Here is a 27,017-nt window from a genome sequence, read left to right on the forward strand (position 1 = left end):
GCAGCGCAGGGTTTCGGAGCGCCTGTGCGTCTCACCGCCTCTAAGGGCCGGAGAAGCCTTTCGTCACGCGGCGTGCCTCCCCCTCCAGGTCCTCTCATTTGCCTTTGCTCCACCTTCTCCAGAACCTAGACTCCTCCTGGCCGAGTCACAGTGCGAGAGTTCGTCCTGCCGGAAAACAGCACGGCGCGGCGGCGTTTTACGACGTCGGCGGTGAAAGGCTCCGGAAACCCTCCGACTTCTTCCCTGAAGCGGGGCGAAAGGCTGCGGGATGTTCGGTGCGGGCGACGAAGAAGACACCGACTTCCTCTCGCCTAGCGGCGGGTGAGTGACACATGCGTGGAGCAGAGGGCGTGGCTGAGAGAGCCTGGCCTTACGGTTGGAGGGACCGCTTTCTTAGACCTCTTCCCAACTTCCGGGTCCAGACCCTTGCCACATTCCGGTGCTCCACAGGTCTCAGAATCCAGGCAGAGCTCGAAGTTGTGCTGCGTCTGTCCACCTGGATTCTGGACCTGGCATCTCCCCTGACGCGCAGTAGGACCCTGGGGTTCGACTTTTGCTTTCTGGGTCACAGTTTCTCCTTCTGTGAAATGGGGGTGATTATTGATGAAAATACCTGTCTCAGAGTTTTTATGAGTCAGCTGGTGCCTATAGGAGACTTTCTCTTTTCCGTGGACAAGGCGGTGACACTTCAGAATTGGCGCTGGTGGGTCAGCTTCAGCATCCTTCAAGGCCTAGCTCGGATGTCACTTTTTGGTGCTTTCCTTTCTCCCACGGCCCCAAGGGAGAATAAATTGCTTTCTCTTACTTATTCCCACAACTAGGTGTGCTTACCTTTATCTTTGTACACAGAACCTACTAGATTTTGAGCCCTGACAGGACGAGAACTGTTTACGTTGTTCATACTGTTCTGCTCTCGGCACGGTTCACCGTGGCACATAGTGAGTGCTCAGGAGGTGCCTACTGAGTGAATAATGACTGTGAAATTGCACTGTAAAGCCTAAAGCCAATGTAAGAAACTGCAGTTGCTGTCCCCTGTCCCCAGTCACTATATAAACTAGCCTGGGGTACAGGTCTTCAAGAGGCAGGGTTTTCTCTCTTCCACTAATCAATGTTGTGTTGGTAGACAGCTTGACTCCCTTCAAACTTGTGAGCTGCCAAGTTCTGATCCTTGCAGAGTCTTTCTTTGAACATCTGTTTAACCAATTTAAGAATGTACCGAAGGGCTTCCCTGGTGGCGCAGTGCTTGAGAGTCCGCCTGCCGATGCAGGGGACACGGGTTCGTGCCCCGGTCCGGGAAGATCCCACGTGCCGCGGAGCGGCTAGGCCCGTGAGCCATGGCCGCTGAGCCTGCGCGTCCGGAGCCTGTGCTCTGCAACGGGAGAGGCCACAGCAGTGAGAGGCCCGCGTACCGCAAAAAAAAAAAAAAAAAAAAAAAATGTACCGAAGAATGATGAATACACCAATATATACTCCTCATTCTACGAAATATTTAGAGGTTACAAAAATGATTAAGCTGTTCTCTCTGGTCTCAGGTTGCTCCTAGTCCTGATGGAGAGTCCAGTACATGATTGACCTAAAATGACACTGGCTCCCTTTTGGTCTTAAATAGGATCTTTTGACTTACACTGTGATCAGCTCTACATTAGCCATCCTGAGTCCTCTTTTCACTCTCACTGCCCTGTTCCACCCCTGCCCTCGCTTTGGATGTCCTACATCCACTTAGTTCCCCCTTGAGTTCTTTCAGTTGCTCAATTATTTTAGAGTTAAGCAGTGCTTTGGTTCCTTTTTTCCCTACTCCACCCAAAACATTCACTGTTTCCACACATCCAGCCTGTTGCTGTTGACTGTGTAGTCAGCCATTTGAATTAATGTTTTTTCAGACAAACTTGTTTTGTAAATGGCTGTGACTTTTGAAAGTTTACAAGATATACTTTATTTATTTTTAGTAAATTTATTTATTTACTTATTTTTGGCTGTGTTGGGTCTTCGTTGCTGTGCGCGGGCTTTCTGTAGTTGCGCGAGCGGGGCTCCTCTTGTTGCGGAGCGCGGCCTTGCTCAGTAGTTGTGGCTTGCGGGCTCTAGAGCACAGGCTCAGTAGTTGTGGCACACAGGCTTAGTTGCTCCGTGGCATGTAAGATCTTCCCGGATCAGGGCTCGAACCCATGTCCCTTGCGTTGGGAGGCGGATTCTTAACCACTGCGCCATCAGGGAAGCCCACAATATACACTTTAAATTCACATTCTTCACTAAGTGAAAGTCTTTGAGGGAAGTCTGTAAATGAATGTTACAGCTCCCAACTTTATTTTTAATTTAATTTTTATTTTATACTGGAGTATAGTTGATTTACAATGTTGTGTTAGTTTCAGGTGTACAGCAAAGTATTTCAGTTATACATATATATATCCATTCTTTTTCAGATTCTTTTTCCATATAGGTTATTAAAGAATATTGAGTAGAGTTTAGGGCTTCCAGCTTTGATGCAACAAGCAGTACACTGCTGACTGAAAATTCCTGGGTAGATAACGTCAGTCATGTGCTCTTCTCCACGTTCCTGGCCTGAGATAAGTTCTTGGTGGCTCAGCTATGCTGATTTCCTGTGCAGGCTCCTTAAGGACCTGAGAAACTAGTTCTAGGCAGGAGACTGTACTCCTAAACACAGACAACAGCTAATTGAATGATAAAAGGCTTAGTAAACGAAGTTATACAGGTGACTTATTTTTGTTCCCCATAATAACCAGAAAAACTAAATCAAGTTTGAGAATACAGAAAGTTTCACCAACATTCCCTGATTCAGCTATTCCTTTGTCAGTTTTCTCTAAGGAAGTAAAACATATGACAGTGAGTACTGCGGCTGCTTTTCAGTTCCTCTTGTACAACTGTAATTTACTGTAAATATTACTTGATTATTATTTTTTAAGTATCTTGACTTAAATGTGTGACTTACTTGATTCCACTTAAGATAGTCAAGCCTAACAGAAGTGAGAGTATTAGTGCCTAGGATGGCTGTCTAGATGATTGATAATCTGTGTTCCAAATTTCCAGGCCTCTTGGTCCATGGTTAACCTAGCAATAGTAAAGTGGTAATCAGAAGGTTTGTGGGTTTTTTTTTTTTTTTGGTCTTAGCCCTTTCTTTCCATTGAGACTTTGAAATGAAGAAATATGTGAATGCCTACTAAGTGTATGGTACGTGGCTTCAGCTAATACAGATAGGAATAAGGAACAGTTCCTGCCCCTAAGAAACTTCCAGTTTAGTAGTAGAATAAAACAATCCAATAATGATAATCAAAAAGCATTCTTAAGGGGCCAGGAATGTATATACCGGTGTTGTAGATTATATAAAAGTTATATCTAGGCAGGGACTTCCCTGGTGGTCCAGTGGTTAAGACTCCGTGCTTCCAATGCAGGGGGCGTGGGTTCGATCCCTGGTTGGGGAACCAAGATCCCACATGCCACGCGGCGCTGCAAAAAAAAAAAAAAAAGTTATATGTAGGCAAATCTGATTAGCATAATGATGATAAATCACCAGTGTAGAGGTAGAAAAAAGAAATCTGGAACTGATCATCAGAAAGCATTTTCGGTATCTAAAAGATACTGAAAAGCCTAGATTCTGATGTTGATTCTGTCCCCAGTTAGGAGTGTGACTTTATGGACAAGTCACTTACCATCCTTGACTCTCCATTCCCCAGTCTATTAAATAATGGGGTTGCTCTAGGTGATCTTTGAGACTTTTCCCAATCCTGTAGTTTGTATTTATGCTAATATCAGCTTATAGTTGCAGGTCAGTTTGTGTCAGGCATGGTTTCTTCCTTCTAGGGGTATCTGAGTTGAATCGACATTTTAAGGTAATAGGATGTGGACACGTGTATAAAACATATTGTGTACTTACTCTGTGCAAGGTACTGTACTAAGTACTATATATACAGTATTGTATTAATTTCTTTCTACTACTCTCTGAGGCAGTTTTTACTAATATTATACTCATTTTGCAAAGGGGAAATTAAGGCAGAGAGAGGAAAGTTGCTCAAGGTCAAACGGCTAAAAAGTAAAAGAACCTAGATTTGAAATCAGGCAAGCAGATTTCCACCAGACTGCCTGTATGCCTTATTATTATTATAGAAGTAAATGTTTGATACCACAGTTTGGAAAAGAAGTATTTGAACAACTGAAAGAGTCCCCGTTTATTAAAATACATTGATAAATCATAAATGCATGTATTACTGTTTTGTTGTTTTGTTTTTTATTTTTGGCTGTGTGGGTCTTCGTTGCTGCGCGTGGGCTTTCTCTATTTGTGGTGAGCAGGGGCTACTCTTTGTTGCGGTGTGCGGGCTTCTCATTGTGGTGGCTTCTCTTGTTGCAGAGCATGGGCTCTAGGCTCACGGGTTTCAGTGGTTGTGGCATGCGGGATCCATAGTTGTGGCTCACAGGCTCTAGAGCACAGGTTCAATAGTTGTGGTGCACAGGCTTAGTTGCTGTGCAGCATGTGGGATCTTCCCGGACCAGGGCTCGAACCCGTGTCCACTGCATTGGCAGACGGATTCTTAACCACTGCACCACCAGGGAAGTTCTGTATTACTGTTTTTAATGAGAAAAGAAAAGGAGTATAAAATTAAGGTTAGATAAGACTTTGATAACTAAATGCACAGGCTAACATTTTTTAAATTTTTTAAATTAAACAAATCTTTTTTATTTTTTGGCTATGTTGGGTCATTGTTGCTGCGCACAGCCTTTCTCTAATTGCAGCGAGCGGGGACTAGTCTTTGTTGCAGTGCACGGGCTTCTCATTGTGGTGCCTTCTCTTGTTACAGAACACAGGCTTTAGGCGTGTGTGCTTCAGTAGTTGCAGGCTCAGTAGTTGCACCACGCAGGCCCTAGAGTGTGAGGTCTTCAGTAGTTGTGGCGCATGGGCTCAGTAGTTGCAGGGTGCAGGCTCTACGGCACGCGGGCTTCAGTAGTTGTGGCTTGCGGCCTGTAGAGCGCAGACTCAGTAGTTGTGGCACACGGGCTCAGTTGCTTCGCGGCATGTGGGATCTTCCTGGACCAGGGATCAAACCCGTGTCCCCTGCATTGGCAGGCAGACTCCCAACCACTGAGCCACCAGGAAAGTCCAACATTTATTTTTTAAATGTGATTAATGCTGGAATGACTTTTCCTATGAATTATAAACTTAGAGACTAAAGTCCAGAGTTAGCAATCTCATTCTTGCTAACATAGTTAGGGAGATGTGTACATTTGAAAACACTTCAGAAGTGGAAAGTGTAATAATTTACAAAAAACCTATGCCCCTAAGTCTGTGTAGAGTTCATTTTAAAAAAATAATAGAAAATAGAATTAATCTGAAAGATAATTAGGTTGACCTGGCTTTTGGATTGATTTTGCAATCATCAATTGGCTGGCCTTTAGGGCATCTGTGGAAACTTAGTTTACCTGCAGCACTTTTGTCTTTACATTAAAAAAAATAAAACGCACCTGCAAAATTAAAAAAGCAAATCCAATACCCATAGTTTACTGAAGCTACCAAGGACATTCTTTCTTATCAATGATTTGTGCATAATCTGTTAATCTTAACTAGGTTCTAAGCTTTGCAAATTTTTCAGGAGGTTAAAGGCATTGTTCAACTTCCTAGAATCTTATTCTTTTAGGGAATCTGCTCAGATTGCCCTGGGTAAAAGGAGAAGTCTTGGTCTTTTCTAAATTTCATTAGCATTTGTTTATGTCTTAATGTAGGCCAGCACTGCTCTCTATAATTGCAATATCATTTAAACCTCTTAGTCCTTTAAAGTAGACATTGTTGGCCCCATTTACAGGAAACTCAACACTACCTTGAGAATACACGGTAATAGTTTCAAATCATATTAAATTTATTTTGCAAAATGCTAGTATGTATTATACATTAAAATTATCAGGGAAAAGAGACCAAAAAAAGTTGTTGGGATGTTTCAGTATTTAATAGTAACCAATTACCATGTTAGATGATAAAGACTGAATAAGTTTTATTAATCTCTATGGAGTGTAACTCCATATAACAGCTGTTTGTTATATATCTCATGTTATAGTTTGCAATTATATAGTATATACCTAATTCCCTTGTTAGAGTATATAAGCTACTTGAAAACAGAACTGAGTTTTGCTCACCAATGTATACCCAGCACTTAACACAGTGTCTGATGCATATTTCTTTTCTTTTTTTTTTTTTTGCGGTACGCGGGCCTCTCACTGTTGTGGCCTCTCCCGTTGCGGAGCACAGGCTCCGGACGCGCAGGCTCAGCGGCCATGGCTCACGGGCCCAGCCGCTCCGCGGCACGTGGGATCTTCCCAGACCAGGGCACGAACCCATGTCCCCTGCTTCGGCAGGCGGACTCTCAACCACTGCGCCACCAGGGAAGCCCTGATGCATATTTCTTGAATGAATGAAGTATAGAGTTCTGTGGGAGCCCCAAGGAAGATCACCTAACCTAGACTTTGAGATTAAGGGTCAGCTTCCAGGGGAAGAATGTTTCAGGCAGAGAGAACAGCATATCCAGAAGCTGGAGATTAGAAAGATCTTGCCTTATATGAGAAATTAGAAGTTCCACAGTGTGACTGTAGCATGCAGTTGGAGATGAGAAATGGTCAGATAGGAAGCTGGGGAGGTAAGGAGAGGTGCGGTCTTGAAGGGGCTTGTAAAACTGTCTTATGGAGTTTGGACTTTTATCTTGGTAATATTGAGGTATCATTGAGAGTTTTAAGGAGGAAAGAGACTTGGTCAAATTTGGTTTTGAGAAAGGTCACTGTGGGTGCAGTGGGAAGGATGGATAAGAAGCAGACACGACCAGGGTAGGGAGATGGGACAGGAGGTGGCTGCAGGAATTCAAGCTCTGTAGATGTGATGGTGGTCTGAAGTAGGGAAGTGTCAGTGAGGCTGGGGAGAAGTGAACGAGTTCGAGAAATAGCAAGTAAGATCAAATGGACTTGAGGATTGGTCATGAACACCAGGGGAAAGAAAAGTCAAGGTCGATGCCCAGATTTCAGTTTTGGTTGTGGGTGTTTGCAGAAAAGGATTAACATAGTAGACCTGAGACGGTTATCCTTAGAGAGTCTTGCTTACAGGGTTGGCTGGCAGCTGGAAACTCGATTGGTAAACAGTTCCACACACTAAAGCTTTCCACAAATGATAAGAGCGGCTCACTGTGCCTACACTGTTTGTACAGACGATATGGTTTATTACTGAACCTTATCTTCCTTCTGGGAGTCTAGAATTTTGGTACACGTTAGAAGGTTTCTATGTGACTAGCCCACAATAAAAAACCTTGGGAACTGAGTGTCTAATGAGCATTCCTGGCAGACCACTCTCACATGTTGTTACAACTTATTGCTGGAGGAATGTAACATGTCCTGTGTTACTCCACTGGAAGAGGACTTTTGGAATTTTGTTCCTGGTTTCCTCTGGACTTTGCTCCAGTGTGCCTTTTCCCTTTGCTGATTTTGGTGTGTATCATTTCCTTGTAATAGACCTTAGCCCTGAGTGTGTGTGTGTGTGTGTGTGTGTGTGTGTGTGTATATATATATATAATACATTATGCTATAATTGTATGGTAAGTCCGGTGAGTCCTTCTAGCAAATCACTGAGCCTGGGGGCAGTCTTGAGGATCCTGGCACAAAATGTCATTCATCAAGAGAGGGAGCACAAGAGTAAGAACAGGTTTTCTGGGCATTGGGCATTGGAAGATATGAGTTCTGGTTTGGACATGTTGCATTTATGTTCCCTGTGGGATATCTGTGTTGTCTGCACCCAGGAACAAATTCTGGGCTAGGAATACAGATTTGAGCACCATCAGAATTTGGATAGCACTGATATCAAGGTAAATAAATTAGATTGCCAAGGGAGAGTGAGTATGAAATCTTGGGGACATGGATATTTAAAGGTTGGGCAATAGTAGAAGAGTCCAAGGAGTTAAATGAGGAGCCAGAGAGATGGAAAGACAATAAGAGAGGGATCCCATTAACATTTATTGATGTCTTATTTGGGCTGGTCCCTCCTCGCACCCCTGCAGGTATCCCCACAGAAATCAGAAGAGTTTGTTTAAAGAAGAACAAGTTAGTTGACAGTGTAAAAAGGCAGCATGAAAGCCAAATAAGATAAGGACCGATAAACTGTTTATTAACAAATAGGTTGTTGGTGATTTTAGTAACAGCAGTTTCAGTGGAATAGTTGGAGCATAAGATTCATCACAAGGGATGATAAAAGAATGGTTCTGCTGTGAAAGATAAAAGATGAAATCATATATGGGACTATGTTTGATGCAGTAAGTTTGTAATATGGTTTTTTTTTTTTTAAAGGTGGTGATTTTCTTTCTTTCTTTTTTATTTTTTGAAAGTGTGGAGTCCTAACCACTGGACCACCAGGGAATTCCCTGTAATACAGTTTTACTTCAATGTAATAAACTAGTGAAAAATAGGGAACTATGACCTGCTAAAGGCAAGAATGTACAGTTTGAAGAGACCATAGGGAGCACCTGGACTAATCACCTTAATTTACAGATGCAGAAACTGAGGTCCAGAAAGAAGAGATGCCTTGACCAAAGTCCTGTGGATGGGCAAGGTCATTTGATGCTGTTCATATCAGAGATACAATCTTGATTTCGAAGAGACTTAGTTGCTGCTTCTGTTACTGAGTGGTGGGATATATAGTCAAGGAGGTATTTGTTCGAGGTAGGAGCATGAGCAGCTTTTATAATGATTCCAGGTTTGAGATATGTCAAATGAAATGTCATTTTCATTTTCTACTAACAGTACCAGATTGGCCTCTCTTTTCGGACTGGATCAGGCAGCTGCTGGCCATGGAAATGAATTCTTCCACTACACAGCCCCAAAGCAGCCTAAGAAAGGCCAGGGAACAGCACCAACAGGTAAGTTAAGAGGTTAGGATTGGCCCCTGACAGGTTAGTTGGAATGATAAACAACCTTCTAAAAGTGACATGCCAGGTCATCCCTCCTTGATCAGTCTGGCCAAGCTCACCAGCGAGGTGCATGCTGCTCTGAGCTCTGAGATCCTGAATTCTGGCGGCTAGGTAGTATGCTGTTTTTTGTTTTTTTTTTTTAATTTATTTATTTGGTTGTGCCGGGTTTTAGTTGTTGCATGTGGGCTCCTTAGTTGTGGCATGCGAACTCTTAGTTGCCGCATGCATGTGGGATCTAGTTCCCTGGCCAGGGATTGAACCCAGGCCCCCTGCATTGGGAGCGCAGAGTCTTAGCCACTGCACCACCAGGGAAGTCCCAGTATGCTGTTTTTTGGAAACTGATGGAGGAAGGTCACAGGCAAGCTCTTCTGCCCCATGTGGACACCACTCTCCAAAACTTTGCCCAGGGTGCTCTACGTAGGCGCCGTCCAATATTTTGGCAAGAAGGAAGAGCTGCTTTTCCCATCTTTCACCTGGGTGGGTTAGATATATGCTGACAGTGAATTTTTCCCAACTAGAGAATGATGCTCAATGCTGTATCCCCTGAACATTTCATCAGGATGAACACAAGACATATTGAATGAAAATTTGTTGAACGAAAGGAGAAAAGGGGGGACTAATATTTCTAAAAAACCTATGTGTTTGGTCTCAGGTGCTTCACCTAGATTGTCTTATTTAATTCTCACAACATTTCTGTGAAATAGGTGAGACTACCACCATTTTAGAGGCTCAGAGAGGTTTAGGCACATGGTTAAGGTCATACAGCAGTAAGTGACAGAGTTGAAATTTGAACCCTGATCTGACTTACTCCAAAGCTTGTCTACCATCCTCTACACTTTGCTGTCTTTGTGTAAGAATCTGAAGAGGAGTGAGGGACTGATAGAAATAGCCCAGAGCAAAACAGGTGGTAAGGGACATTAAATTAAATATTTGTTGAATGAAGAAGAAAGTATTGAATGTCTTTTATATGCTAGGCGCAATGCCAACACTGAGAATGTTGTTACGATATTTAGAGTTGAACAGTTGCTACAGATACTGTATGGCCCATAGTCTAAAATATTTACTGTTTGGCCCTTTACATACAATGTTTGCTGACCCCTGCTCTAAGTCTTACCTGTCACTTTTGGCAGCTTTGCTGTGGATTGCTGGCCCTGTTCTCCAAGCCATAACCTGGCCAGATTTCTAGTAGGCTATGCTTTTACATTTCCTGTGGCACAACTCTTCTCAGCAGTGTACTTCTAACTCAGTTTAAAGTGGTTGAATTAATGAATGTGGATTAAAACAAACAATCTCAGTCCCCACCCAATGAAGTAACTTGCTTTTTAAAATTAGAAAACAACAACTGTGAGCTAATTATACTTTTAAAGGGGAATTATAGAGGCATTTCAACTTAAAACTACTGTCTTATGTAGGCATTTACAAATAAAATAAAAACTTGCAATACAGGAGACGCTCTCTGTTCAAGGAGTATTTATATAACAAGTCTTTTTGGGAAAGGAGGTGGCTGCAGCATAGTTCTTGAATCTCTTCAGATCTCTAGAAAAACAGAGCAACTGGACAAACCTTGGATAATATTTACAATAAAACCAATTGAAAAGGTATCCTTATGAACGCCCCCAATACAAGCAGGTATGGACACAAGGCTTCCGTGGTGTCAACATTTGCATGGGAGAAAACAAGGAAGCAATGGGAGAATATTTGAATCTGAGAATGGGCGAACCCAAAGTGGCCAACAGGTGTTCATGGGAAATGTGGCAGGCCAAGCTGGAACTGCAAAGCATTTTGCCCATTTTAGTTATGGGTAAGTACAAGGGGTTGATGATGGTGACTAGAACAGGAGCAGTCTTGGTCCTATGAAGTGTTGAAACTCATCCACTATGGTGTCCTTCCAGGAGAGGTCCCCACCCTGAGTAGGACCTGCTGAGAGTGGAATTAAAATGAAGGAGGATAGGGATATTGAAAGTGAAGAAGAAAAGATCCAGATAAAAGTAGCTCTAGAGGGCTTCCCTGGTGGCGCAGTGGTTGAGAGTCCGCCTGACGATGCAGGAGACACGGGTTCGTGCCCCGGTCCGGGAGGATCCCACATGCCGCGGAGCGGCTGGGCCCGTGAGCCATGGCTGCTGAGCCTGCGTGTCCGGAGCCTGTGCTCTGCAACGGGAGAGGCCACAACAGTGAGAGGCCCGTGTACCGCCAAAAAAAAAAAAAAAAAAAGTAGCCCTAGAATAGAATCAGGAAGTCTCAGGAGGAAGCCCATTCTTCCCGCTTTTTTGAACTCTGTATCCAACAGAACAGTGAGTTCCACGAAGTTAGGAAAGCCACCCTGAGCCATGCCTCTGTCTAAAAGTTCAGGAAAGCAAATTTCACATAAAAATGAACAATAGAAAAGTATCAGAGTCAAACTCCATGCAAAGTTATAAGAGCAAGGAGCAGAATAGTATCCCTACAGTGAGAGCTCTACTCTGTGAGAATGTTTCTTACTGAATAGATCAAAACTAAAACCACCTATTACCATTAAGAAAATAACATAAGACATGAAATGAGAACATAAGTGAGAATTTTAAAATCTCAGAAGTAAGTGACAGGACTTAGGCAAGAATTAGAGATGTCAGAAGAATTATTTCAGAAATGAAGACTAAACTAGAAGGAACACAAGAATGAATAAACACAACAGATTATGCCTTAAGAGAAATAGAAGGTTAACAAGAGGGTGTTTTTAAAATAAGAATTAAAAAATTTAAGAGATAAAAAGTTTTGAAAGGAAAGTGACCAATATTGAAGATAGCAAACAACTTCCAACGTGTGGAATATACATATGTATATTCCCTGAAGAATTTAAAAAAAAAAATAGGGGGGGAAAACAGGCACCTAAAACTATAATTCAAGAAAACTTTCCTTGGGAAAAAAAAAAAGATTTGAAAATACATATTAAAAGCAGTCCTCATGAGCGGGGAATTCAAGAATCTGTACAATACTGATTTCCGAGAGGAAGACGTGTTTAACCAATGAGAAGATCACATGATTGTGGCATCTGACTCACTTATCCCTCTAGCAAATCCATGAACAAGGGTGTTAAGTAGAGAGATGAGAGTGTACTGGGAAAAGTTGAAACTAACCTGAAGGAGGATGCTAGGCTGACCTTGGGGAGACAGTAATTTTTCTGTGTTTCAGACTTGGCCTGATAACTGAGGCCTTAGTTCCTCCGTTTTTTGGTATTCACTGCTTCTCAGGAGAAAAGTTTTATTGTAGCATTACATACAACTGGAAAGTACTGATTGAATTTAAAACTATGTTGTAGGTTTTTACAAAAGAATAAGGAAAACAAGAACAACCCAGACTAGGAAAATAAGCCAACAACATAAAATGGGCAATTCATCAAAATAAAACAAAGTAAATGGCCAATACAAATCTATAGAAAATGTTAAATTTCTCCTTCCCTGTAATCAATAAATGCAAATGAAAACAACAGTCAGGTGGCATTCCCCTTTCCCTAATGCCACCCGTATCCCATTGGTAAAGATTTAGAAAGATTATCTCCCCTTGCTGTCAGGGATGCAAAGCTGGCCTACTCATAACTGCTGGTGGGAGTGTAAACTGGTAATGGCATTTCTCAAGGGCATTTGGGCAGGTTGTAACAAAACCTTAAAAATTTTCACACTCTTGCATGCCATAATTCCATTTTTGGGAATTAATTCTAAGAAAGTAAATAGAGGTACATGCAAAAATGTGCATTTTAAGGACGCTCATCATAGTGTTATTTATCATAGAGAAAAATTGGAAACAGCCCAAAGAAATGTCAAACAATAGGAAGTTGGATGAATTCTAGTAGAGTCAACATAGTATTTAACCATCAAAAAGTGTTTTTAGGACTATTTTGTGTTTTGGAGACTGTTTTGAAAAGTATAAGGAAATGCCTACACTAAGTGAAAAAAGGAGATTGTCAAATCATTAATTTTCTTTAAAAAAAGATGAAAAAGCTGGAAAGTTTATGTGTATAGAAAAAGGACTAGGAATAAATACATCATATTATTAATGTTTATTTTTGGATGGTGAGATTATAGGTAATTTTTTTATGTGTTTCTGTATTTGCTAAGTTTTCTACAGTTGTACATGTACTCTATAACCAGAAAAAGGTATTTCAGTACTGTTAACAAAATTCAGCTGAGTAAATTTTAAAGATCTTATTGGCTGTATTCAGTGATTCATGAATTGAGAAGCATCCAATCTAGTAGATAGGGGCTCTGACAAAATGAAAGTCCTTTATAGGCAGAAGGGAGCAGGAACCAGGCAGAAGGGGGAGTCTAGTGTAACACTAGGCAAAAAAGTGGGTTGCTTATTACAAGGTTACTTTCCTTTAGGGGATAGCAGAGGTCTATCAAACAGATTACCTAATTAGTGCTGATCAGATCATTCTGGTTTAAGATTCCATTTCTGGGAGAGCCAAAACTGTAATTATGTTGAATCTCTGTTTGGTGGGGTGGGTCTTAGCCTAAGTGACTCCATTTTGGGCCTGTTGTCTTGTTTTTAATAACCACAAAAGGAATCAAACAAGGATACTTTTGAAAATAAGTTCTTGATTGCTATGGCCATGCCTGTGTTCTCAACAGATTCATGTGGTGAGTGTGAATATGTTATTTACTCTAAATACACTATTTTTAAATGTTAGTGTTACTTTATACCACTGTAAAAGTAAAGTAATGGATATAATCTTAATATCATAAGTTTTCTACCCCAGAAGTAAGGGAAGGGGAAACAGCTTCATTTTTATTTATTAAAGCTGTCAAAATATTGGAAGGAGAAAAGGAAGATGGAATGTAACCTTGTTTTCTAGACAGTGCTTCTCATCCAGCCCAAAGACTTGTTTGGAGTGGAGCCAGAATCCTGGGTTCTAGTCCTAGCCTTGCTACTGTTATCGTGTAAGGCACTTGGGGGCTTAGAGCCTCAGTTTCCTCATCCCCAGACACGGCCATAGGGCCATTTTGTGGATCAAATGAGGACAATGGTCATGAAAGCATTGTAACACTAACTACAAGGTTAAAGAAGAATTTTGAAGCTGCTTTAAGGGTTAAAAATCAGTTTCAAGCAAGAAATGAATGACAACTTTGTTTTCCGCTTCATCTCTTCGTCTTCAGGAAATCAGGCGACACCAAAAACAGCACCCACCACAACAGGCACTTCCACAGTATTGGTTGCAACAGCAGTCCATGCATATCGCTAGTAAGTAGCTGAGAAGGAACACTTTATAAAGTTGGTGGGGGTGTGGGTTAAGCTCCTGCGTTTTGCAGTAAGCCTTTCTGTTCATTGCAAAATGGCTACTCAGTCCTGCCATAGACAAAGTATCAGTAATGCTTTTTAATGTTTCATTTGGAGAATTTTGCACACAAAACTTTGAAGAGCCATTATCTTGTGTACTTTCTCTAGGAACTGCTTATACCCTCAACAACTGCCTTTTTAAGCGCTCAAAGAAAGCCACTCCACTGAGATAATCATGAATAGTAGATGTTTAAAGAGTAAAGAAGTTGTATGTGAGCTTTGGCAGAAAAGAAAGCTGGTTCTACTTAGTTGAAGGAAGTATTAATACCTGTTTTTCTTGCTTCTGTAGCACAAATGGTCAATATGTAAAGCAGGGCAAATTTGGTGCTGCAGTCCTGGGAAATCACACAGCCAGAGAGGTAAGATTGCCTCCTTGTCTCATGTATATTCACGTGTCCCAAATTATATCAGTGAGCCGGTTTTTATCGGGACTTGTCTGATGTCTTACATATCAGAGGATTAGATTGATTGTTTGTACTGAATGTGAATTTTTAATGTTAGATATATAATAATATTTATAGTCACATTTTGCTTACTGTTGTGTATTAAAACAAATTCAACTGCTCAAAGTCAGTAAGTTTGACCTTTGTGAAATGGATCTAGCGTAAGAATTTGGAGAGTTTCAGAGTAAACCGTTTACCGAGGACATCCTTTTTTTAGGTAGTGAACAACATTTAGTGTACCACTTAGAGCATGACCACCGTTTATCCTTTGAAAGTTTGATGAGTTGGGTAGTCGATCACACAGCAAAATACTGGTTTGAGTCAAAAAGATGTGGATAGAAGTGTGGAGACTGATTTCCTTTTGTGGGTTGTATCTAGCTTCAAATTCTGCTCCAGAAGGTTTTGAACATTGTTGAAATATGCATAAGAAATAATAGAGGGCTTCCCTGGTGGCTCAGTGGTTAAGAATCCGCCTGCCAATGCAGGGGACATGGGTTCGAGCCCTGGTCCGGGAAGATCCCACATGCCGTGGAGCAACTAAGCCCATGCGCCACAACTACTTAGCCCGCGCGCCACAACTACTGAAGCCCGCGCGCCTAGAGCCTGTGCTCCACAACAAGAGAAGCCACTGCAATGAGAAGCCCTTGCACTGCAACGGAGAGTAGCCCCCGCTCGCCGCAACTAGAGAAAGCCCATGCATAGCAATGAAGACCCAACGCAGCCAAAAAGTAAATAAACAAACAAATAAATTAAATAAATCTATTAAAAAAAAAGAAATAATAGAATTTCAGAGGTCCAGGTAACATGGAGTCCATGCACCTCAGAGACTCTGAGACACTGAGAGAGAAGATGACCTGTTCAGGGTAACTAACATAATGGACAACACTCATTTGTATTAAAAACAAACAAAAAGCTTAATTTTGGAAATTTGGAAACACCTATAAAAATGGTGGGTCAAGAATAACAAACACCCAGATACCCATTACCGGTCTCTAGCAGTTATTAATCTTGTTTCATCTCAACTGCAGCCTGTTTTCCTTCTTCCCCTGCTCCGATTATTTTGAATAAATCTCCAGCATACAGTTTTAGCTGTAAATATTTTAGTATGTATCTCTACAAGGTAAGGATTTTTAAAAACACAACCATTACGCCATTATCGCACCTAAACAAAACCTACAATAATTCTTTGATCTCATTCTCTACCAGTTAGTATTCAAATTTCCCTGATTATCTCTCTCTCTCTTTTTTTTAAAGTTTGTTTTAATCTAATAAGGTCCATGCATTGTAGTTGGTTACTGTGTTCCTGAAATCTCTTTCATTCGCCCTTTGGGAGGTAAATAATGTCTGATTGTCTCTCATTTTGTTATGTTAGCAGCCATTGTTGATTATTATCTAGATCTATTAATTCATTAGGAGTTGCCATTTGGATTTCAAAAATCTGGTATTGGGACTTCATCACCCTTCACCTCCAGATAGGATGTAGCATGTTGTGGCAGGCAACAGTCCCACTGTGACCATTATAAAAAGACAGATAAATTGCAAAAATTATGTTTTAAAATTCATTAGAGAGCTATGGAAATTATGAGGACTAGATGAACTAAAATTTTGAGAGGAAAGAGCCAATGAACTGAGTGTTTCCTCTTCCCTGGGGACCTTTGCTGATGCTTACGAGTAGACTAAACATCAGGTATGTCCCAAACAGAGAGAGACTACTGGGGGAAAGAGACATTGGTAAAAACTAGAGGAGCTCCAAACACAAGATTAGTTTTTCCCCATGGGACTTTTTTTTTTTTTTTTTTTTGCGGTACGCGGGCCTCTCACTGTTGCGGCCTCTCCCGTTGTGGAGCACAGGCTCTGGACTCGCAGGCTCAGCGGCCATGGCTCACAGGCCCAGCCACTCCGCGGCATGTGGGATCTTCCCAGACCGGGGCATGAACCCATGTCCCCTGCATCGGCAGGCGGACTCTCAACCACTGCGCCACCAGGGAAGCCCCCCCGTGGGACATTTAATGAGTTTGGAGGTGGTGTGGAAGTCCAAGGGCTGTGCCAGAAAGCAGAGGGAAACTTCTGCAATCTTGTGGGGCATAGGAGATAAAATCCTACTGTAGGGTGGGAAAGCAACAACCTTCCTCTCAATACATGTGCTAGATTTTGAACTTCATGGGGAGGAGGCTAAAGAATCTCAGCTCAGAATCTCTGATGGGCAGAAAAGTCAAGACTGAGGAGTCAGAGACCTTCCAGACTCTTAATCAGAAGCTTACGAAGATAGTGCTCAAGAGTAGGGACAACCAGAAATGGACCAGCTCTTAGTAAATCTGTGATCCTTTCCTGACCAGCTCAGTCTGTAAGATTAGCTCCTCACTCTATCTGCTTCACATAGGGTAAAGAAAGTCCTTTCTGGTGCAAGATTGTGTATGAGCCCCCATAGTCAGTCCCTCCCTCCCTTCTGGGGTTGAATTTTAATTTGTGTGTGTGTGTGTGTGTGTGTGTGTATTTGTGTGTGTAGTAAATATATAGGAGACATAAAATTTGCCATTTTAACCATTTTTAAGTGTACAGTTCAGTTGCATAAATTACATTCACAGTATTGAGCAACCATCACCACTATTTCCATTTTTTGGTCACCCCAAACAGAAAATCTGTAATCACGAAGCAATAACTCCCCATCCCCCTTCCCTTACTCCCTGGTAACCTCTAATCTACTTTCTATCTCTATGAATTTGCCTACCCCAGGTATTTCATATAAGTGGAATCATACAGTGTTTGTCTGGCTTATTTCACTTAGCAGAATGTTTTCTCAAGATTCATCCATGTTGTAGCATGTATCAGAACTTCATTATTTTTTATGGCTATATAATATTCTATTGTATGTATATAACACATTTTATTTATCCATCCATCATTTGGACACTTGGTTGTTTCCACCTTTTGACTATTGTGAATAACAGGCAATGAACATTGACGTATAAGTGTATGTTTGAGTCCCTGTTTTCAGTTCTTTGGCATGTATACTAGGAGTGAAATTTCTGTGTCATATAGTAATTCCTTGTTTAGCTTTTTGAGGAACTGCCAGACTGTTTCTACAGCATCCATACTGTTTTACATTCCCACAAGCAATATATGAGGGTTCCAGTTTCTCTACTACCCTGCCAACACTTTATTATTTTTCCTTTTTTTTATAGCCATTCTAATAAGTGTGAAGTAGTACCTTATAGTGGTTTTAATTTGCATTATCCTAATGCCTAATGATGTTGAACACCTTTTCATGTACCTGTTGGCCGTTTGTATATCTCATAGTCACCCCTCATACAAATAAAAACACCAACAAAATAAAGACATAGCTAACTATAGTTAAAGAGTAGGGTCAAAATGAGAAGAGATTAAAGTGGATGGTGAGAAGATGTAAGTTAAACTTTAAGCTTTAAGGGATGAACTGAGTTTTGAGTTTTATGCCTATATGAAGCCTGACTCCTGACATCTTACTGCTGATTTTGTATTGCCTTTTAATTTCTGTTCTCTCTTTTTTTCCTGCCCATCTTTGCTTGAGTACAGTATAGGATTCTTCTTTACATCAGTCAGCAACAGCCAGTTACTGTTGCCAGGATTCATCTGAACTTTGAGCTAATGGTAAGGCTTCCTGTATTGGAATCATCAATCCTTTGGGATTGGTTTATAGGAGAGATTGATCTATGCATACCTGGTGGGAACTAGATCCACTACTTCCGCTCTGGAGAGCAGAGTGGATAGCTTTTTTTTTTTTTTCCTTTTTTTGGCTGTGCTTTGTGGCTTGGGGGGATCTTAGTTCCCTGACCAGGGCTTAAACCCGGGGCCTCAGCAGTGAGAGCACCAAGTCCTAACCACTGAACTGCCAGGGAATTCCCCAGAGTGGATATCTTAACAGAGCTTCTTGGAAAGGTCTCTTGGCTGCCTTCTGGGAATGTGGACTAAGGGGTGATTGGTGGAGGGTGGGAGGGAAGAAGAAAGTTCCCTGATAGCTCTCTTTGGGTCCACCTGAGTCAAGGCCCTTCTACATGAGCTTAGGCAGCCAGATTTATCTGCTACACTGCCTGCAGTTGAGTTATCCCAACATTTCTCCTTTCCCCAGGTTCGGCCCAATAACTATAGCACCTTTTATGATGATCAGAGACAAAACTGGTCCATCATGTTTGAGTCTGAAAAGGCTGCTGTGGAGTTCAATAAACAGGTAATATCTATATATTTTTTAGTGACAAGCATTAAAAAACCCACTAAATTCATCAGTTGTGCTTACTGTATTTTAGGGAAATAATAAGAATACTTATTGAAATTGCTTGAAAATGAGACTTTAAGGAGAAAAAAAAGGCTAAATGTAAACTTACATCTTTAAAACACTTTCCACTTCATAAATTATCTTAAGGAATAAACACAACTCTTTTTTTTTTTTTTTTTTTGCTGTACGCTGGCCTCTCACTGTTGTGGCCTCTCCCATTGCGGAGCACAGGCTCTGGACGCGCAGGCTCAGCGGCTGTGGCTAATGGGCCCAGCCGCTCCGCGGCATGTGCGATCTTCTCGGACCGGGGCACGAACCCGTGTCCCCTGCATCGGCAGGCGGACTCTCAACCACTGCGCCGCCAGGGAAGCCCACAACTATCTTTTTAAAGTAGTGTTTCAAGAGAATTTTTTAAAGTTATTTCATGGTCATTATAGAAAATTTAGAAAAGCATGTTTTTAAAAAAATCATTCATAATCTTACTACCCAAAGTAATCACTGTTAATGTTTCATTTTTTTCTATTCATGAGTTACATAAGTAGTTATAGCCCTTTAAGAGCTCTTGCTTATTTTATTTAATGATGTAAAATGCATCTTTCCTCACCTCATGAAAAATTATTTAGAAACATTTTTGAAAACTGCATAACATGAATGTTCCTTAATTTATTTAATCATTCCCTTACTTTTAGGCAGTTAGATTATTTTCAGTCTCTGAGATAAATGATACTGTAGTGAGCATCTTTGCTATACAGATTTGTATACAAATCTGTCTTTTTTTTTCCCTCTGATTATTTTTTAGTCTAGAAGAAGTGAAAGATTGAATCAAAGGGTTCATATATTTTTAGGTTCTGTATACACTTTGGCACACTGCTTTTCAGAGAGATTGTACAATTTTACATCCCTGTCATTCTCTCACTATGCCTTTGCCAGCATTTAGAATTACTATCTTTTTTCCTTCTTAGTCTTATTCGCTTGATAAAAAATGACTTCTCATTGTTTTAGTTAGCGTTTCTGTGATTGCGATAACGAAACTTTTTTAAAGAAAATGAGTAGCAAGTTTCTAAGGTATACTATGTTTAAACATTGACTATAGAAAAATTATTCATAAAGATGTATCTGAATTCCTTGCCTAGAATCTGTGCTAAGGCAATATGGGTAAATCTGTAGGTGGTAGAGATATGAATTCTGGGAATACAGCATGGTTTTGTAAAGGGCCTTTATTTTATTGTCTTTAGAAATGCATTTTGAAATTTTTTAGCGGCTCCCCTAGCTTTCACAGGTTCCCAAACACTGAAGCAGTAAATCAATATAGTAATGATAGCTAATGTTTATTGTGTACTTACTGTTATTTGCCAGGCACTGTGCCAAGTACTCTACTTGTATTAGCTCAGTCTTCATAACTACCCTAGGAAATATGCAAAGCTTTTATCTCCATCTTACAAAAAAAAACTCTGAAATAAGGTTCACAGCAGTTAAGTTATTTGGCTGAGGTCACAAGTTAATAAGTGACAGTGCCCAGATCTGTACCCAGACAGTATGACTCCAAAACCATACTTCTTAGGCACTTTGATTCCTGGCGAGATTACTGACTTTGGAATGGTTTACTTCTGAACATGTAAGCTGTTTTGCTAGTGGGTGCCACTGTTTGGAAAAGAACATTAGCAATAACTGAGTGAGTACTTACTGAGCTTAAACTAAGTTTATGCTGCTTTGACTTCATCGCACAGGTATGCATCGCCAAGTGCAACAGCACCTCTTCCCTGGATTCAGTGCTGTCACAGGACCTTATTGTAGTAGAAGGCCCTGCTGTAGAAGTTGGAGATTCTTTGGAAGTGGCCTATACCAGCTGGCTCTTTCAGAATCACGGACTGGGCCAGGTAAGAAAATGTATCCTGCAAGTTCTTTTGTAATTTAAATAGCATGAGAGCTATTCAAATGTAAGGTGTTATTACTATGAACTGCTGCTTTTGGCAAATAGAAATCTTTGAGGAGCCCTGCTTTAGTCTCTACAACTGCTTTTGGGGCATAGCCATGAAATGCTAATGTATAAAATCTGCTCAGTGCCACTATGTCTCTTCTACTTAGAGAAAGGAAACCAGTTTTGCGAGTGTCATTTTTGGTAATTGTTCATATGTATGTCTCTTCCTATACCAGTTTTAAACTTGAATATATTCTTAGGGGATTAGGTTTTAAAACTTTTTAGACTTTCTCACAGTTGTTTCTCCGTTTTTCGTTTCTTCTTTTCTTTTTTTTTTTTTTTTTGCGGTACGTGGGCCTCTCACTGTTGTGGCCTCTCCCGCTGTGGAGCACAGGCTCCGGACGCGCAGGCTCAGCGGCCACGGCTCACGGGCCCAGCCACTCCACAGCACGTGGGATCCTCCCGGACCGGGGCACGAACCCGTGTCCCCTGCATCGGCAGGCGGACTCTCAACCACTGTGCCACCAGGGAAGCCCTTTTCCGTTTTCTTATACTAGATACTGTGAATAGATTGGGCTTGTTTTGTTTTTTTATTATTAAGCCCTCAAAAGTAGTGTGGTGTGATAGAAAGAGCTTTCGACTATGAGTCCAAAAAATGTGGATTCACGTCCCAATTTTATCCTAACTTGACTTTGTCAAGTCATTTAAGCTCTTAATTTTTTTTTCCTGTGAATGGAGCTTAGTGGTGCTCACCCTGCTTTCTTGGCAGGACGGCTGTTGGCATCAAATGAGATAATTTATCTGAAAATTCTTTATAGATGAAAATATTTTTAAACACTTGGTAGGAGAAGTTTATTTTTTTCTAAACCTGGAAAATCCTTGCCTCAGAGATATTCAGTGTGATAACACCTTTAGCCATGATGTGGTCTCTTCTTTTCAGGTCTTTTAAGAAGTATTTTTCCAGTTTATTTGACATTACCTATTTCAGAAGTACTGTGCTGGTGTGTATTAAGTTGAATATCATAATGATTATTATTATTTTTGAAATTGGCTAATCTTGTTTATTTTGATCAACTTTCAGGTTTTTGACTCCACTGCTAACAAAGATAAGCTGCTTCGCCTGAAATTAGGATCAGGAAAAGTCATCAAGGTAAAGGCTTAACTGTGTTCTTATTATATATGGGTTTATCAGTTGCAGTGGGCTTACTTTGTAAAATTTCTAACCTGGGTATATTTTTGGAGAATCTGGAAAGGCTTGGTTAAAAAAATAGGAAGAGAAAAATGTGCTATGTTACCTACATTTGGGAAATTTTTACCTGTGAGACAATATATTGAAGAAGGGTACATTTCTTTTCTCTAGTCCCTACATTTTATTTTTCATCCTTTGGTTCTGAGGGAACTATTAAATTCTTCCTATCGCCTAATTGAGAAAGAGGTGAAACTGTTTCTTCTAGAAGTGTATCATAATGGGTGATTCTGATTTGTCTGGGATGCTTTAAATCATGGTGGGAAGCAAGTACAACATAGCAGGAGGAACACTGGGATTGGAGTCTGAGGACCTGGGTTCATGTTGTGAATTTCTTCGTTAGCAACTGTGGAAGCATTTTATAAAGTAAAGAGTATTTTAGGGACTTCGCTGGTGGTCCAGTGGTCAAGACTCCACACTCCCAATGCAGGGGTCCTGGGTTCAATCCCTGGTCAGGGAACTAGATCCCTCAAGCTGCAACTAAGAGCCTGCATGCCGCAACTAAAGATCCAGCACGTGGCAAAAAAGATCCCGTGTGCTGCAACTAAGACCTGGAGCAGCCAAATAAATAAATATTAAAAAAAAAAAAAAGAGTATTTTACACACGTGGGGTGTCATTGTGTCAGGACATACTGATGCGTTGTAAAGTACTCATTTATCCATGTGGCAGAATGGTTTTCTCCATAGCTTTGTTTATGACTCCTTTTCCCAGAATCCCTTAGAAACTTTTTCCTGTAGATCATAGCAGTTGGGGCATGACCCTTAAAGTTAGACTCATCTAGTGTTGAAATCTTGGCTTAACAATTTACTAACTGATCTTGGGCTAGTTACTTAACCTCTTTAAGCCTCAATTTTCTCTTCTGTAAAATGGAGATATTGCTATTAACCTTATGAAGTTATTTTAGGGATTAAACAACATAATGGAAGTAAAGCACTTAGCAAAGTACTTAGAAAAATGTGTTTAATAAGTGATAGCTTTTATTTCTATTTTAATGCCATTCTTCTGTTCCAATTTCTCTCATCATCTAAGGTAAGTATATTTCATACAGCCCTGGATATGCTGTCTTTTACAAGTGAATTGAGAAGCAGTATTCTAGATATTCTTATAACCAGTGGGGAGGGGGGAATATAAACCCGATGATCCTGTACTTTGTTTTGTCTTATGAAAAGGTTTGTATCTGATGAGCTTTTCCTCTTCTCTGATTCCTAAAGAGCTGGGAGGATGGAATGGTGGGCATGAGAAAAGGAGGGAAGCGATTGCTTATCATCCCGCCAGCCTGCGCTGCTGGCTCTGAAGGGGTAATAGGATGGACTCCATCAACAGACTCGATCCTGGTGTTCGAGGTGGAGATTAGGCGGGTGAGTGAAATGTTGTGTTTGATGAGTCCTCTTTGCTAGTTAAGTAAAATGAATAAATCAATGTGTCGAAAAAGATTCTGAAGATATCTTTTTTTTTTTTAAGTAGAAATGGTATAGTTGGAGAGAACAACAGCTTTGGAATCTAAAGGCCAAGGTTTATGTCCTTCTTGGCTCTGTATTCATAGTCACTTCTCTACACTAACCTTTTTATTTTATCTGTAAAATAGTGATTCCTGCCCAATGTTCACACCTTTTGATTTAGTAATTCTATGGCTACAAGTGTATGCTATCAACATGTTTACTTAAGAGTGCAAAGATACCTATATATAGATAGATAAATAGAGATAGATACATAGTTTCCTCGCTCTGCCACATTGTTTGTGATAGTAAAAAACTGGAAACAGCTTAAGTGTCTATTATTATGAGACTGGTTAAATTATGGTTCTTCATAGAGTGGACTTCTATGTAGTTCTTAAAGAATATCCAAAATCTATTTTTAAGTGAAAGAAGCAAGTTGCTAAACAGTATGGGGGGACTTCCCTGGTGGTCCAGTGGTAAAGAATCCGCCTTACGATGCGGGGGATGCGGGTTCGATCCCTGGTCAGGGAACTAAGATCCCACATGCCACGGGGCAACTAAGCCTGTGTGCCACAACTACTGAGCTCCCGCACCACGAGAGAGCCCACGTGCCGCAAACTACAGAGCCCACGCACCCTGGAACCCGCACTCCACAACTAGAGAAAACCCACACACCACGACTAGGGAGAAGACTGTGCACCACAACAAAGAGCCTGCGCCTCGCAGCAAAAGATCCCGCATGCCTCAATGAAGATCCTGCATGCTGCAACTAAGACCCGATGTAGCCAAAAATACATTCAAACAAACAAACAAACAAAAAACAGTATGGTAGTATGATCTTGTGTTTGTGTGTCTGTGTGTCTGTGTGTATACAAATGAATATATGTATATGCCCATATATTCATATAAAATTTCTGGAGGCATTAAAAGAAATGAAATGATTTTCTCTGGAGAATGGAAATGGAGTTCAGAAACTTCTACTTTTTTACATTCTACCCTTTGTACCATTTAAAAATTTTATCAAGAATAATTTCTATAATAAAGTTTTAACAAATGGCGGTTAATTAATGTTCCCCCTCCCCCACCACCAAAAAAAAAGACTCTGCTTTATACTTTGATTATTAAGTCTGAATGTGATAATGTTTGTGACTATAAATTATAAAGTACAATGCAAATAAATATTATGACCATCCTCATTGTGATTATTCCTTTATTCCTGCTGCAACAAAGGATATGCATTTTTTTTGTTTGTTTGTTTGTTTTTGCAGTACGTGGGCCTCTCACTGTTGTGGCCTCTCCCATTGCAGAGCACAGGCTCCGGACGCGCAGGCTCAGCAGCCATGGCTCACAGACCTAGCCGCTCCACGGCACGTGGGATCTTCCCGGACCAGGGCACGAACCCGTGTCCCCTGCATCGGCAGGCGGACTCTCAACCACTGCGCCACTGGGGAAGCCCAGGATATGCATTTTTTATTAATGACTCTTTCCTAATTGGACACCCTTATCTCTGGTGGGCATTCCAGTCCTCTTTGACTGATGTGCTTCCAGCTGCCTTTTTCACAGCTTTTATATTCTTTCTCAATTTTCCTTTGAGTTTGAGGAAGTCAGGGGTGGTAATAGATAACAAACCATTTTGAATCCATTAAGACTGACATTTTGTAAACATAAGAAAAAAATACCCTATTTTACCAATAATCAAAGAATTACAAATTGATTATTAAACTGACAAGGCTGGGGGAGTTCCCTGGTGGCCTAGTGGTTAGGATTCTGGCTTTCACTGCCGTGGCTTACATTCAGTCCCTGGTCGGGGAACTGAGATCCCGCAAGCCGTGAGACGTGGCCAAAAAAAAAAAAAAAACTGACAAGGCTGATACAGAACGATAATACCCAATGTGACAAGAGTGTTAAGAAAGATTTATATACTACTTACGGAGTATAAAGTAGTTTACCCTTTACGGTGTGAAATTTAATGGTATATATCAAAAGTTTTAAAAATAAGCATACCTTTTATCTAACAATTTCACTTCTGGGAATTTGTATTTTGGAAATTATTATGTGCGAAGAGAGATAAAGCTATTCTTAGAAGTATTGTTTGTATAGAAAAAATTAGAAATAAATTGAATATCCAACAACTAGGAATTGGTGAAATATATTTTATGATAACATAGATATTTATGACTTGTGTTCCCAAAATCCTTTGGAGACTTTTTCCTGTAGATGATAACAGTTAGGGGCATGACCCTTAGACCTACTCTTCAGTAGTTAAAAAGGATGTTGTCGATTAATAATTTAGTTAACTAAATAATAATTTAGTTAACATGGAAATATGTTAATATATCAGTGAGTAAGCAAAGCAGGGTACAAAACGGTATGGCCCCATTGTTGTAAAACACGCACTTACACACACACACACGCACACACAGATAATATAAGTGCAAAATATTACATCCAAAATTCTAAAAACGTTATTGCTTAGTGGTTGAAATGCAGGTGATTGTTACCTTTTTTTTCTCTTTTGGCTTATCTACATTTTCTGATTTGCCTACAGTGACTAGGTAATGACTTGTATAATGAAGAATAAGTAAAATGAAAGGAGAATGGAGGGGGAAGCGTGCCTTTTTTTGTGGTGTATTAGCCTGTTCCATCTGTGGTTGATCTTTCCCTAGGTCAAATTTGCTAGAGATTCCGGCTCTGATGGGCACAGTGTTAGTTCCCGGGATTCTGCAGCCCCTTCACCCATACCTGGTGCTGCTGATCCTGTTGTGTCACCGTCCACATCTGTTCCTTTCAAATCAGGGTAAGATACTGGAGTTGTATAAAGCTCTTTTATTGTCCATGTAAATGATTCTTAGAGGGGTTCAGAAATAGGGATATAGTTGAAAACTAAAATAATTTTAAATAATTGGGAAAAAATGGGATGAGGGAAATGGGGAAAGTAATTGCATCAGATTTTCTGACAAAGGATTAATATTCATACTCTATAAAAGCACTAACTTAGATATAAAAGAATACCTGCCAAACTCTGGAAGAAAATTGGACAGAAGGTATAAACACAAAATATATATCCAAGGAAAGAAATGTAAATAATAAGCATTTGAATGGAAAATTGTCCATCTTCACTAGCTTTCAGAAATTATACAAACTAAAGAAGAGTTAAAACTCTGTTTTACAGAGATTAAATTGGCAAACATTTTAAAAAAATTTGTTTATACAGTATAATCTAGACTCGTGATTATGGATTTTGTTTTTATCTTAGGATATGTCTTATTTGCTTTCAGGGAGTCAGTTCTTCGTTCCAAATCTAACTCCCTCAGTGAACAGCTTACAGTAAATACAGTGAGTATATAAGTCTATCTCCTCATCCCCAGTTGGCTAGAAGGGTTTCATGTGCCTAGGGTATAGTAGGTTAGAGAAAAAAAATGTTGAAAAATGTTGATTTAGGCTAGAAATCAGTGGTTACTTTATTCATTTTCCCTTA

The 27,017-nt window shown here is 40.4% G+C and overlaps 1 protein-coding gene across 5 annotated transcripts in view; it reads left to right on the forward strand.

Annotated features, from left to right (window-relative positions):
* Nucleotides 1-88: 88 nt before the first annotated feature.
* Nucleotides 89-27,017, forward strand: part of FKBP15 (FKBP prolyl isomerase family member 15) — a 55,649-nt gene continuing 28,720 nt past the window's right edge. For 2 of the 5 annotated variants that reach the window (XM_067743602.1, XM_067743606.1), the window contains exons 1-11: nt 91-321; nt 8,770-8,885; nt 14,066-14,150; nt 14,536-14,605; nt 18,242-18,316; nt 18,795-18,893; nt 20,666-20,815; nt 21,938-22,006; nt 23,315-23,461; nt 26,206-26,336; nt 26,818-26,875. In XM_067743602.1, the coding sequence (XP_067599703.1) occupies nt 269-321; nt 8,770-8,885; nt 14,066-14,150; nt 14,536-14,605; nt 18,242-18,316; nt 18,795-18,893; nt 20,666-20,815; nt 21,938-22,006; nt 23,315-23,461; nt 26,206-26,336; nt 26,818-26,875 (1,053 nt within the window). In that variant the 5' untranslated portion in view covers nt 91-268. Of the gene's footprint in view, nt 322-8,769; nt 8,886-14,065; nt 14,151-14,535; nt 14,606-18,241; nt 18,317-18,794; nt 18,894-20,665; nt 20,816-21,937; nt 22,007-23,314; nt 23,462-26,205; nt 26,337-26,817; nt 26,876-27,017 lie in introns of all 5 variants that reach the window. The other 3 variants (XM_067743603.1, XM_067743604.1, XM_067743605.1) reach the window with 3 other exon arrangements.

Source organism: Pseudorca crassidens, chromosome 7 (assembly GCF_039906515.1).
Source record: "Pseudorca crassidens isolate mPseCra1 chromosome 7, mPseCra1.hap1, whole genome shotgun sequence".
NCBI lineage: Eukaryota > Metazoa > Chordata > Mammalia > Artiodactyla > Delphinidae > Pseudorca > Pseudorca crassidens.